The sequence below is a fragment of the Pocillopora damicornis genome, chromosome 8 (genome assembly GCF_964200805.1).
Source record: "Pocillopora damicornis chromosome 8, jaPocDami1.2, whole genome shotgun sequence".
NCBI classification, from domain to species: domain Eukaryota; kingdom Metazoa; phylum Cnidaria; class Anthozoa; order Scleractinia; family Pocilloporidae; genus Pocillopora; species Pocillopora damicornis.
The window spans coordinates 18,375,459-18,388,313 of NC_142677.1; the positions used below are offsets into that span (position 1 = coordinate 18,375,459).

Genomic DNA, 12,855 nt, shown 5'->3' on the forward strand with positions numbered 1-12,855 from the left:
AAAAAGAGAAGAAATTGGCAAACCACCATTTTGCCTATTGTGTTAGCAGGGCTTCTTCTTGATTTCTAAATGACTTTTACCTGGCCTTAAAGTTGTCCCAGGAAAGAGCAATCTCTTGTACCTAATAACCACATCAGGAGTAACAACACCTACCACTATGATTGAATGAATTGTATTTTTTTTGATATTCATTTTTGTGTTTTAAGAGAAATGATCATGAAGCATGGAGTTTGTGTGAGAGCGCTTGGTGATCTCACCATGTTACCAGAAGAGTTACAAAGATCAGTAGCAAGAGTTGTGAAATATTCTCAAAATAACACCAAGTAAGTTGGAGCCATGTTTATAAACCTTTATCATGCACATAATGGACATGGAAAAAACTAATTTTCCAGCCAAGAGACCCTTAACTGCTCATGCACTTATTCCAGTTTCTATTATGGAAAAATTACTCTTTAGGAGTATTAGTTGTGCCCCTGATCTGGATACTAGTTCATAGCAAATTACATATGTCCCAAGGTAATTAATTATTATCAAGTTTAACTGAGTTGATTTTAAATAAATTAGCCCTTCATCAGAGCATCGTTGTCATTGTTCTGACGCAGGGCCAATGCTCAAAACATCAGCTTTTAAACTCCTTACGGTGGCTTATTTACGTTATCAACTTGTTTGATAATACTAAATTACCTTGTTATACTCTCCCACCAATGCAACACCATAGTTACTTTAGAAACTTACCCCCTTTTTGCATATATCCCAGCCAGCATTTCATTTGGTGGTTATGTTTATAGCGTGTTGGCCTAATAAATAATTAGAAACTGACTTGAAAGGTGATGGTTTGCATCTTGGTCATCTGTACCATCCCTTTCAATCCAGGAGTATAAATGGGTACTGCTGGATTGTCAGGAGAGAAGTAGAATGATAATTTGGTAGTGGGGTGTTTTGGCGAGGGGGAGATGTAAAGCATTTGCTAATGGTTGGAGCCTCTTCTGTATGAGGGTCTGAGACCATGTTCCTCAAGAAAATTCAGGAGTAACCTGATGAAATCCTGATAGAATTATATGTATTACTTCATCCAGGCAGATTGTCAAATTTATGTATATCAGTGTTGGTATCTGCAATAACAGCCATATGTACTGTAATTAAGACTTGTTTTATCTGCTGATTTGGTGGGGTTCATTTGATAAACTTTGAATGATCTTTAGCACACCATCCCTTCAGATAAATGTTGAGTATAGTTAAAATATATTTTTCAAAAGCTAAGATGCTTAAAAAAAATTATGTAAAGAATTTATATGCACATTGATGTATCTTACTATCTTCTGGTAAAAAGCAAAATGACTGGAACCAACATCAGTTTCTTATCTTTATTTGTGTTTACTTCTTCCAGAGCAACCTTGAATGTTTGCTTAGCATATACATCAAGACATGAAATTTCAAATGCTGTTAAATTAATGGCTGAAGGTGTTGAACTTGGTTTATTAAAAGCAAGGTACATGTAGTAGTCCTTTACAGGGGTACAATTTTTATCTGAAATGGTGGTAACTCCCCTTGAATAGACAGTGCTTAAGTAATCGCAGAGAACTGTGAAATAAAGGAAGGTATTCATTAAGGGTTGGAGAAGAATGTTGAAAGAGAATTTCTTCAAAACTTTCAACAGAAGTTTTTTCTTGGGACAGAATCTGGCTGTTACATGTATGTGAAATCATATACCACATTTTGTCTTGCACTATGGTTATATACATCAGCAAACTTTTTATGCATCTATAAATAGTTTTTCTTGCATCTTGTGATTTCAAAAAGACAAAGCTACTGTAATCTGGGAAAATCAATTTGTTCAGAGCTACACCTATGTTCCCTTAGATGTTTAAAATACACTGTACAGCAGTTCATTGCATGTTGAGTGTTTTGACTTAAACTGCTTCTTTTCTTAACAGTGATATTAGTGAGTCATTACTAGAGAAATGTCTCTACACATCACACTCCCCACACCCTGATATGTTGATAAGGACATCAGGAGAGGTGCGGTTTAGTGATTTCTTATTATGGCAGGTGAGAGAAAAAGAGATTTGATGTTGATTTAAATGCAGAAAGGCTAGGGAGTCTGGTTGGAGAACTTTGAATGATTTATAAGCCTACATTATTTGTAAACATGTATATGTATGAAACTTGTCTTTCGATACATGTATAGTTTGAATCTAGTTGCTCTGCTTTTATTGTCTGTTTTCATCATCTGTGATTGGTACATTTCAATTGTACCCAATCAAATGCATTCATCTTGGCTTATGAGAACTAACCAATCACAGCCTCATTCTTGATGCGATGATGTTATACCATTCAACCTCATCACTCAAAGGAGACTAGCCACATATGCATTTGTAATATCTCAGACAACCTTGGAAAGGCCTGCATTGCAAGAAAAAGAATGATAAATCAAACAAATCGTAACCATTTAGTTTTAAAGTTCTCTGATACTTTACATTGCGTGAAAGATATTCCTGAAGGATTACTCAGTTATTGCCCTGATCATTTTTTTAAAAATGTGTGAATCTCTGTTGAACAGTTGAAAATAATGTTGTGAATTTCACTCATTTTGTTTCAGTGTTCATATTCCTCATTGTCATTTCTCAAAGTTTTATGGCCTGAGTTCTCAGTGTGGGATTTTTATGGAGCCATTCTCTCATTCCAGTGGAATTATAAAGCATTCAAGGTGAATTCTAGAAACACATCTTTGGGTGTTCCTGGTTTTTTTTTTGTTTGTTTGTTTGTTTTGCAGCAAACCTCTTGATACTTTTCAATAACTTTTCACCTTAATATGATCTAATACAACACTCTTTGGGCCATGATTTTCTTTCTTTATTTAAAAAGATCTTATTGTTTCATAAAATGGAGTGACTTTAAGCAAAACAACCTGCAAACTCTTGCAGGAAGCTACTGAGAGCTGTAGGATAAAGCAAACACAAGCAGAGTTGGACTGGGAGCTACAATGTGTGTTGGATGAAATGGCAGGAGTATCTGTTTCAGTCTCCAATGGCAATGGTCACATGCCAAACACGAGATCAGCGTTTGAACAGAACGGCACCACAACTAAGGAAATACCCTTAACAAATGGTTACCATGGGCTTCAAACAAGCATACATAATGTTGAAGAACTTATTACTATGCCTTGCATTCAACAGAGACTAGAAACTTATAGAGAATCAAAGCAATCCAGGATAGATACATTTCTTGCACATTTGGAAAACAGACAAGTGGAATATCTAGATAGAATATGTCCAAAAGTGATGTGAGAGTACACTTGTTGCTTGAAACCAGACAGACTTTATACTTTTTAAAATGAAAATAGAGAAAAATTGAATGTTGTTCAGCCTAACAAAAGGAAGTTGATCCATTCAACTATTCACCAATCAGTTGATGCATTAGAACAATCAAAACTTTAATTACCTGGAGTAACTAGAGATATTACTGCATTTTAAAGAGCACTTACCTTCAATCAAATCAACTCCAAATTGCTTTTAAAAGCATGCATACAGTACATCTAGCTTTGAAATTGTGCAATGTGATATTTTTGCAAACATTTGAACAACAATCCTTGTGCTGTAGAAGGGTGAATTGAGTATTTGAAGTGTCACCTTCACAACCAGTCAATCAACTGAAAAGTACACTAACCCGAATCACAATTTGACCAATAATAAATCTATAAAGTAATTTTATTTCCTACTTAAGTCGAAAGAGCTCCCTCAATAGGCAGGCTGTCTGTGTTTGCTGAGAGCAAAAAAAGCCCTTTGCAGGAAGGGTTTTAGGTTTTATTTGCAAAAAGGGGTTAAAAGAGAAATTTCTGAGGAGAATATTAGGCTAATTTAATAGAAATTGACAAATTAAAGGAATCTTCTATGTTCCCTGATCTGGACAAGATGCATATACAGGAATATTTCTATTCATCTGTAAGAATGGGTTCACTTTAAAATGATCATGGTAAGAAAATCATTATACTTGTAAATATGATAAATTTTTTACTGATATTTGCTGTTTCTCTTCAAAGGTTGTTGAATTAAGGGGGTCCTTAGATGGGTATTTTAAAATAAAACTTATTATTTATTTCACTTTATTATTCTCTCAGCTTTATATTTTGCAGTGAACTAATCATAGTTGAGTTTCAGTTTGGGATGAATCTTTTCAGACTCCTGACTCAGCACTACTTTCTAATTAATAGTTATAAATTATTCTCAACTATACTGATCTGACCAGACAGTTTTGAGTAATAATGCAGAGCAAGCTTCAGAAAGCCTTAATTATAAAGTTTGTTTGCATTGAGAGCTGTAAGACAAAGCAATCACAAGCTGAGTTGTACTGGGAGCTACAATGTGTGTTGGATGAAATGGCAGGAGTATCTGTTTCAGTCTCCAATGGCAATGGTCACATGCCCAACACAAGACCAGCATATGAACAGAACGGCACCACAACTGAAGAAATACCCTTAACAAATGGTTAACATGGGCCTCAAACAAGCAAACATAATGTTGAAGAACTTATTACTACGCCTTGCTTTCAACAGAGACTAGAAACATATAGAGAATCAAAGCAGGTCAGAATAGATAAATTTCTGGCTTATTTGGATAACAGACAAGTTGAATATCTTGAAAGAATGTGCCCAAAAGTGATGTGAAAGTATACTTGTTGCATGAAACCTCCCAAACTTAATACTTCAGAATTTGAAAACAGAATAAAGCAGTTGTGTGAGGCCATTCATAAAGAAAGGAAATCAACCAACCATCACCTGTAAGTTGATGCATTTGATGAATCAGAACCTTAATTAAGCAGTGATATCTATGTGATTAAAATATCCTTTCATTAAAAACAATCTAAATTGCTTCAAAAGATGTAGAGCAGTTTTTAGTTTGCAGTATGAAGTATAGCTTTGGAAATTGTGTGACGTGCCATGTATAGGAATGTCATAATAAAACAATATTTGGGGTTTTTGAAAGCAATTCAGGATATGTGATTGGTCTAGAGACCTCATGCATCAACCACTCAGATACAAAATTAAAACAGATTACTTGTGTTTTGCCTGGAGTTGAGGTCATTTGCATGCTATTACTTTATTACTTGGATGATGGTCAACACTTCGGTTTAGGTTTCAGTCAACTAAAGAGTGCCCTAAATTAAATTGCCATTTGCAAAAACAAAAACTGTCCAAAAAATGTATTTTCTACTAAAGTTGACATAGCTAAGTTACACACATTTTTACAAGCAAGGAAACAAAGAAACCAGTTTGTGATTATTCTGAGGATGACAACTTCTTCTAAGGAAGGGTTTTTATTTGTTTTTAAGCCTTAAACTCCCAAGATCCGATTAGTTATTCTCCTTACTGTCTGCTACACAGTTCTTGTGATGTTAGTTTGGAGAATTTGGTATTGGATCAACTTATCATCCCCAAATTTATATTTTTCTTTTTTTCTCCTCACTTGTCTGCTTCATATTGTATTGAGATTGTAAGGAGAAATTCTGTCACGGTCACTCTTGGGAGTAAAAGGGTTAAAGAGGACTTAAAAAGTAATACTCTTGAAGGAAATTTGGAGGGGGGGGGGTAACATATTGGAAAACTGACATAGTAAATGAAATATCTATGTTCTCTGTTCTGAGGAAGTGGTCTGTACTGGAAAATTTTTATTCAATATCAAGAATGGAGTTAATTTTAAGCTAACTAATAGTAACAAATTAATAACTATATAAAATATTTTAATTGTTCCTTTCCATTTCTTTCCAATGGTAATCGAATTTAAGGGGATCCATAGATGAATATTACAAAATAAAACTAATTATTTATTTTACTTTATTGTTGTCTCAGCTTTGTAATAAGTAGTCTTGAGCCCTGCTTGTGCAATTGTAAGATTACTTGTGCTTTCAATTACTCGTATTGTGGGGAGTCTTAGTACCATATATGCTGAACTGATAAAATTAAACCGCCCTATGCTGAAAACTTAACTGAGGTGGCGGTCTTCATTGGACAGGAAAATTTTGGCACCATGACACAGCAGTCATGAGGCTTCTCTGAAATTATCTGAAACTATTAGGTATCTTAAGAATGTTTCCATGAGCAGAAATATCTTAATGCATTTATTTCACAAATAACAGATGACTGGACATCCCAGGGAATCAAGACATATTCCCCAGAAGAATTAACTCTTTAACTCCCAGATCAAATTTATAATTCTCCTTACTGTCAATCATACAATTCTTATAATACTAGTTCAGAGAACTTAGTATTGGATCAACCACTTATCCCCAAATTGATATTTTTCTTTATTCATATCTCTTCTGGTTGATATTGTATTGATATTGTAAGGAGAACTTCTGTCTTGGTCATTTATGGGAGTTAAAGGGTTAAAAAAGCAACGCTATGTTATCGTCACAAAACTTCTTCTGTCATCATATTCATTCTTATCTTCTTTGGCTCATTGAGACCTGCCCCTTTATCACTAAAAACTAGAATTTGATTGTTGCTTAGTTAATAACCTCTTACTTGCTATATCTAATTTTTCAATGATTGATCATTCTTTAGGGGGTCCAGAAGAGATGCTATACCTCTACAGAGTCACTTGACGCTTTTACAATCTTACACTTGATACACGTATTTGTTCGGGAATTCCATTGTGATACAAAAAACCCTAAGTCATAAACAAGGAAAGTACAACTGATTGTTAGAAAATTGAATTTTTCTGTGGTCTAATAAATTAAAATTATTTTTTTCGAACACAAATGTTACGCATACATTTGCAAACGACGATTTCCAAACTCGCAAACAATTATGCGACCACTCTTTAACACTGTTAATGAAGTAGGCCGTTCAATTTGTCTTAGGTCCGTTTCCTCTCTGGCAAACTTGCCTGCAAATTGTCCATCCAGCGTAAATATTTGCACGTCATCACGATGTTCACAACAGACTAAAAGGTGACCTGTTTTGTCCACTGCCAGTCCAGTTGGGTGATTAAATTCTCCATCCCTTGTACCATATTTGCCGAATTCGTATAAAAAGTGCCCCTTTTCACTGTAAACCTTTACGAGGTGAGCATCTGGATCGGATACAAAGATTTTGAGGTCATTAATAGCACAGGCAGTCAAATGGCTTTTGTAACCAGCCCTCTCCTACTGTCCTAAGAATGTTACCACCAGGAGAAAAAAACTTAACACACTTATTCCCGGTATCACAAACAACGAGATTGCCCGTTGAATCAAGGCAAATTCCCCGAGGATTTCTTAGTAAGCTGTCTTGGGTTGTAGTTGAAATTAATTCACCATTTTGATGAAAACGTGATATTTTGTTACTGCCTCTGTTAGCCACATAAATCCTACCTTCATTGTCTACACTTATCCCTGTGGGCCTATTGACCTGATTCTGTCCAAAGATCCTAATACACTGTCCATCTTCATTAAAGACTAAAATTGTGTTATTTTCTACATCAGTAACAAAAATCTCATCTAAATTGTTAACAGTCACTCCCCACGGCCTGCCAAAATGTTTTTGTTCTATAAATCCAGTTCTCTTGAAGGTTCGTTCTCCTACGTCAATTAGTGGAAGCTCCTTCAGCTTTTCACCATTTACTATAACAGTTACTAGATGCTGTCCAGCTTCACCTGGAATAAACGAAATTGTGTAGCTGCCATTATTTTCGTCAACGATCCTCACATCTGCAGCAGTTTTTCCACTCTGAGCTGACTTGATTTCTGCCGTGATATAGTCCCCTGGGCAATAGTACTGTTGTTTCATAGAGTTGCGCGTGATAACTTTGAACTTGGATTCTAACCCCGCAGTTGCTTCTTCAGATAATTGTATTGAACATTGATCTGTGTCAGTTGCAGTTTCATCTAAGCGACCGAGTTTCTCTTCATGAAGTCTCTCGTGAATTTCTTGATTTTTTAAGAATACAGTCTGAAAGATTTTTCTGTCTGTGGGTAATGGAATCTCGAGTGGATCACTGAGCTCTTGAAATATTTCTTCTACAGATTTTTTTGTCCTGACAATTTCTGCTCCAGTGCTCCGTTTGAGAAGGCGAGTTACTTGTGAAACGATCTCTTCGGTCCTCGTCAGATGATCTTGAAGTTCTCCTTTTTCTTTCATTAGTTTTTCTTGTGCTTCCTTAGTTTGATTTTCTACGTCGGTTACTAATCCTCGCTCTTGTTCTTGCAGAGTCTGGATAAGATTTTTGACCGTTTCTTGTACCTGTAGTTTGATAATTTGGGAGTGAATTTCGAGAAGATGACTCTGTTCCTCACGTTCACGAACGAGTTTTGCAATTGTATCGGATAATTTCTGAGCATCTTCAAGCTTGGACGTAATACTGTTCTTAAAAGAAGTTAAAACTTTTTCCAGTGGCTCCACATCATGTTTGCAGTGTTCCAAAGCCAAACAATTTTTGCAAACGGGAACTTGGCAAACTTTACAATAAAACTTCAGCACTTTTCTCTCGTGGAAATCTTTGGAACAAAATGCTGGTCGTCTAATGACTTCTTCAAAGTCCTCATCTTGAAAATCTTTGAGGGATAGCACACGATGCTCTTTGTGTTCCTTTAAAATGTTATGTCCGATCAAACATTCCTTGCACCAGAACTTACTACAATGAAAACAATAAGATGCTTCGTTGCTTTTCTTGTCGCAGTTTCCACATGTCACCTTTGATGTGTTGCACTCTTTGATGGCCAGAATATCCAGTAGATTTTTCAAGTAGAAACAGTCGGGTAGAGTTTCCATTGTGCCACAATCGGGTACAGCGACTTCAATCTGGCAGATAGGACATTTAATCTTGCCTTGGCGAGCATTCGTCCTTGCCAAGCCGTTCAGACATTCAAGACAGAAAATGTGTAAACATGGCAGCTGCTTTGGTTCCTTAAACAAGTGTATACAAACAGAACAGGTTACCTCTTCCCTTAGGTTGTGCATTAGAGCTGGAACATCCATTTTTAAACGACTGGGATGAAGCAAGAATTTCAGGTCGTACGAAAGGATGTTTATTTAAATGGTTTTCAGAATTTTAGGGAGCGTTTTTCCTAGAAACGAAGACTATTATTAGCCCATCTCGTTTTTGATTGGCTGCTTTTAGTCTACGCATCACGCGAACCAGTTATTGGTCACGCGAACTTAATGTTTTACTGATTTTATTCGATTGAATCTTTTATTAATCAAGGGAATCTTAACTTGTAAGTTCCATATAGTAATATCTTAACCTTTTTTTTTATAAAATTCACCTCAATGTTTGATCAGTTCCATAACATAAAATCTAAACCGCCCATCAAATTCAGCTCAAAGTATATTTACTTTCTCACGCTCAAACTTAAAATGATCCAGGAAAAAAATCCGTGGAAAATAAGCTCATTTTGGTGACAGAATATCTCATGATTGAATTAATTTTTTGACGGTAGAAGCTGAGACCTTCCTGAAGGAGATATAGGACGTTTTACAATTGATCGAGGGTCTCAATGAGGTCAACCGTTTGCCGTAAAACAGCCAAAAAATCTAGCCGCTAGCATAAAAATTCATAAAATTTAACCGTTAGTAGTAAAAAAATAGTAAACCGTAAATTTTTTCTTTTAATCACAGAGGAAGAAAGTTAACCGTTAACCGTAAAAACCATCAACCCATTGTGACCCTTTGATCGTGACGTTAATCGTTTTGCGGGCGCTTGCTAAATCGCGGCGCGAGTGATTTAGTCTCGCACGTACAAGCAAGAATCGCGCGTGTCACTCAAGATCTCGCCTTAGACGCACGGCCAATCAACACTGAATAAGAGGAAACAATTTAACTTTAATTCATGCTATTTTACATCAAGTGCACCTCGTTGTTCTAGTTTAACGCAGAGCGAACGGTATCTCCTGGTTTAGATTAAATGATCTCTAATATCATAAAAATGTTTAAGTTACAAAAAAGGATGATCATGCCTGTCAAATTTAAAAGTAGAAAAAAAATAAATAGGTACAGGAGATTTGTTCCTGAAACATTTCTTTAAGTCTTACGAAAAAATTTGTAAGCGATCGTTTCCGAACTCGCAAACAACGATATGACCGCTTTTGAGTAGAGATATAGAAGTGGGTCGACCAAGTTGTCCTAAATCTTTTCCAGACGTACCAAATTTTGAAACAAATGTGCCCTCGAAAGTAAACATCTGTACTTTATGACTATGCTCGGAACAGACCAAGAGGTGTCCTGTTTTGTCTACTGCTAGTCCCGTAGGGTGGTACAGTTCCCCGTCCCGAGTCCCACGCCCACCAAATTCATGCGAAAGTTTTCCATCCTTACTGTAAACCTTGATCATGTGACCCTCACGGTCAGACACAAAGATTTTGTCCTCATAACACACACAGTCAAAAGGCATCCGAAAACAACCCTCTCCGAAAGTACTTAAGACTTCTCCTTGAACGGAGACGATTTTAACGCACTTATTTCCCGAATCACACACAATAAGGTGACCTTGGGAATCAAGGGATATCCCGCGGGGATCTTTCAGTGAGCCTTCACTGATGACAGTTGAGACATAATCCCCGTCTGGATCAAGAAGCAATATTTTGTTACTTGTTCTGTTTGCGACAAAAATCCCACCATTATTGTTAATGCTTATCCCTGTTGGTTCCTCAAGCAAATTTTCTCCAAACGATCTGACGAAGTTCCCTTCGTCATTGAACACTAGTACTCGATTATTGTCCATGTCGGTAACAAAGATATCGTTTGAGTTATTTACAGTCACTCCCCAGGGGGAGTTCAATTTTTTTTCATCTATACTTTGTTCTCCAAAATGTACCATAGGCTTGAAAGTGCGTTCTTTGATGTGTATGGGAGGAAGATCTCTGATAGTTTCTCCGTTGATGCCAACAGATAACACATGCTTTCCAGCTTTACTTGGAATGATGGAAATTTCGTACCTTCCATCATTCTTGTTCACGACGTTTAATTCAGCTACAGGTTTCCTGCTTTGTGTGCCCATAATTTCAACAGCAATGTCATCCGCAGAGGAGTAGAACTGTTCCCCGGCAGAATTTCTCGTAATCACTTCAAACTTTGTCTCCAGTCCCGCGGTAACTTCGTCACCACCACGAACCAAACACTGCTTTACGTCTGTTTCAGTTGTAGTGGTATATAGGTGACCAATTCCCGACTTCTGAAGTCCTTTAATGACTTCGTGGTTTTTCAAGAAGACGGTTAAACTCTTCTTTTCAATGACTGGAGGCTGAATCTCTTGTGGCTGTCCAAGTTGCTGAAAAAGCTCATCTATAACTGTTTTCGTTGTTACAAGTTCTGCTTCTGTGCTACGTTCAACGAGGCGTTCAATATGCACGATCGCTTTCTCGCTCTTGCTCAATTTTTCTTGAAATTCACGTTTGTGTTTCATGAGGTCTTCTTGTGTTTCGTTGCTCTGTTCTTCCAGTTGGGTCACTAGATCACGTTCTTGTTCCTGTAGAGTGACGATTAAAGACTTGAAGGTTTCCTGAATCTTTCCTTTGACAAGTTGGCGCCGCCGATCTGTCAGACTAAATTTTTCATCTAGTTCTCTTATATAATCTGAAAATCTCCGACATGATTTCTTCGCAGAGTCGAGTTTACAATCAATATTGTTCTTCACCGCCTGTACAGTTAGTTCCAAATGTTCTACATCGTGTGTACTATGTTGGAGAGTTACACAATTCTGGCAAACAGGTACTTGACACATTTTACAATATAAATTGAGAACTTTCCTCTCGTGAAGGTCTTCCTGGCAAAACGCCGGTCGCCTTACAACATCTTCGAAATCTTCTTCTTTAAAATCTCTTAATGCGATAACACGGTGTTCTTTGTTTTCCTTCAAAATGTCATGACCATTTAAACAGCCTTTGCACCAAAACTTGCTACAGTGAAAACAGTAAGACACTTCGTCGCTTTTCTCGTCGCAGTTTCCACAAGTCACCTCCGATGTGTTGCATTCTTTGATGACCAAAAGATCCAGTAGATTTTTCAAGTAAAAACAGTCTGGCAGAGTTTCCATTGTGCCACAATCGGGTACGGCGACTTCAATCTGGCAGAGAGGACATTTAATCTGGCCTTGATGAGCATTCGAGTTTACCAAGCCGTTCAGGCATTCAAGGCAAAAAATGTGTAAACATGGCAACTGTTTGGGTTCTTTATAAAGATGAATACACACCGGGCAGGTTAATTCTAGCTTAAGGTTTTGTATCAGAGTTGAAACATCCATTTTAAAATCTTGTCGCGAAGAAGCGCTAGTTTAGAGATTTTGCCAGAGGTAGAGTCTCGTGATTTTTATTATGCACATGACTCCATTGTGAGATCGTGTATGACTCACCTGCTCTCTTGAATTCTATCACAAGTACCAGTCAGGCACTAATCACGGGACAACCTCGTTCCAAAGATCATCTCTCCTTGCCGCTCAACCTCAACTCTGAAACGAGGTTAACCATGTCGACCTGAAAGTGGTCACGCAAAAAGGAATAATTACGCAAACCAGGGAACAGTCACGCGATCCGCACATCTACCACGTGGACGCAATTTGACATATCATGACTCCCGGGTAATAAGTTTCTCGGCAATGCAACATTATCTTGTCATTTCAAGCCTGAAATGATCAAGAGCAAACTTTCCTTGGAGTTCTTGCCATTTGATTTATTGATTAACTGTTTGAGCAAACAAAAAACGTTCAAATGCGGCTTCTCCTTTCGTGCACACCGCTTTTTTACCGAGTGTTGATTTTTTCCCCGCAAAGTGATACAAATACTTCAGTATACGTAGAAATGTTCCATAATAGCATAACACTAGGTGTGTTATCTAGTGTAACGGCAATGTTTAGTGTAAGGGTCTACAAACAAAAAAAGGCTTCTCGT

The 12,855-nt window shown here is 37.0% G+C and overlaps 2 protein-coding genes and 1 pseudogene across 2 annotated transcripts in view; 1 reads left to right on the top strand and 2 right to left on the bottom strand.

Moving 5' to 3' along the window:
- Positions 1-4,100, top strand: part of LOC113671882 (dehydrodolichyl diphosphate synthase complex subunit DHDDS) — a 6,914-nt gene extending 2,814 nt beyond the window's left edge. Inside the window, exons 3-7 of the mRNA XM_027188137.2 lie at positions 207-323; positions 1,388-1,489; positions 1,935-2,049; positions 2,600-2,707; positions 2,925-4,100. Coding sequence (XP_027043938.2) covers positions 207-323; positions 1,388-1,489; positions 1,935-2,049; positions 2,600-2,707; positions 2,925-3,287 — 805 coding nt within the window. The 3' untranslated portion in view covers positions 3,288-4,100. The remainder of the gene's footprint in view (positions 1-206; positions 324-1,387; positions 1,490-1,934; positions 2,050-2,599; positions 2,708-2,924) is intronic.
- A 2,514-nt stretch (positions 4,101-6,614) lies between these two features.
- On the bottom strand, positions 6,615-9,033 carry LOC113671868 (E3 ubiquitin-protein ligase TRIM71-like; annotated as a pseudogene).
- A 743-nt stretch (positions 9,034-9,776) lies between these two features.
- Positions 9,777-12,337, bottom strand: LOC113671795 (E3 ubiquitin-protein ligase TRIM45). Its single transcript, XM_027188049.2, has one exon. The coding sequence runs from the start codon at positions 12,210-12,212 to the stop codon at positions 10,002-10,004; it is 2,211 nt and encodes a 736-aa protein (XP_027043850.2). The 5' UTR covers positions 12,213-12,337; the 3' UTR covers positions 9,777-10,001.
- Between the last annotated feature and the right edge of the window lie 518 nt (positions 12,338-12,855).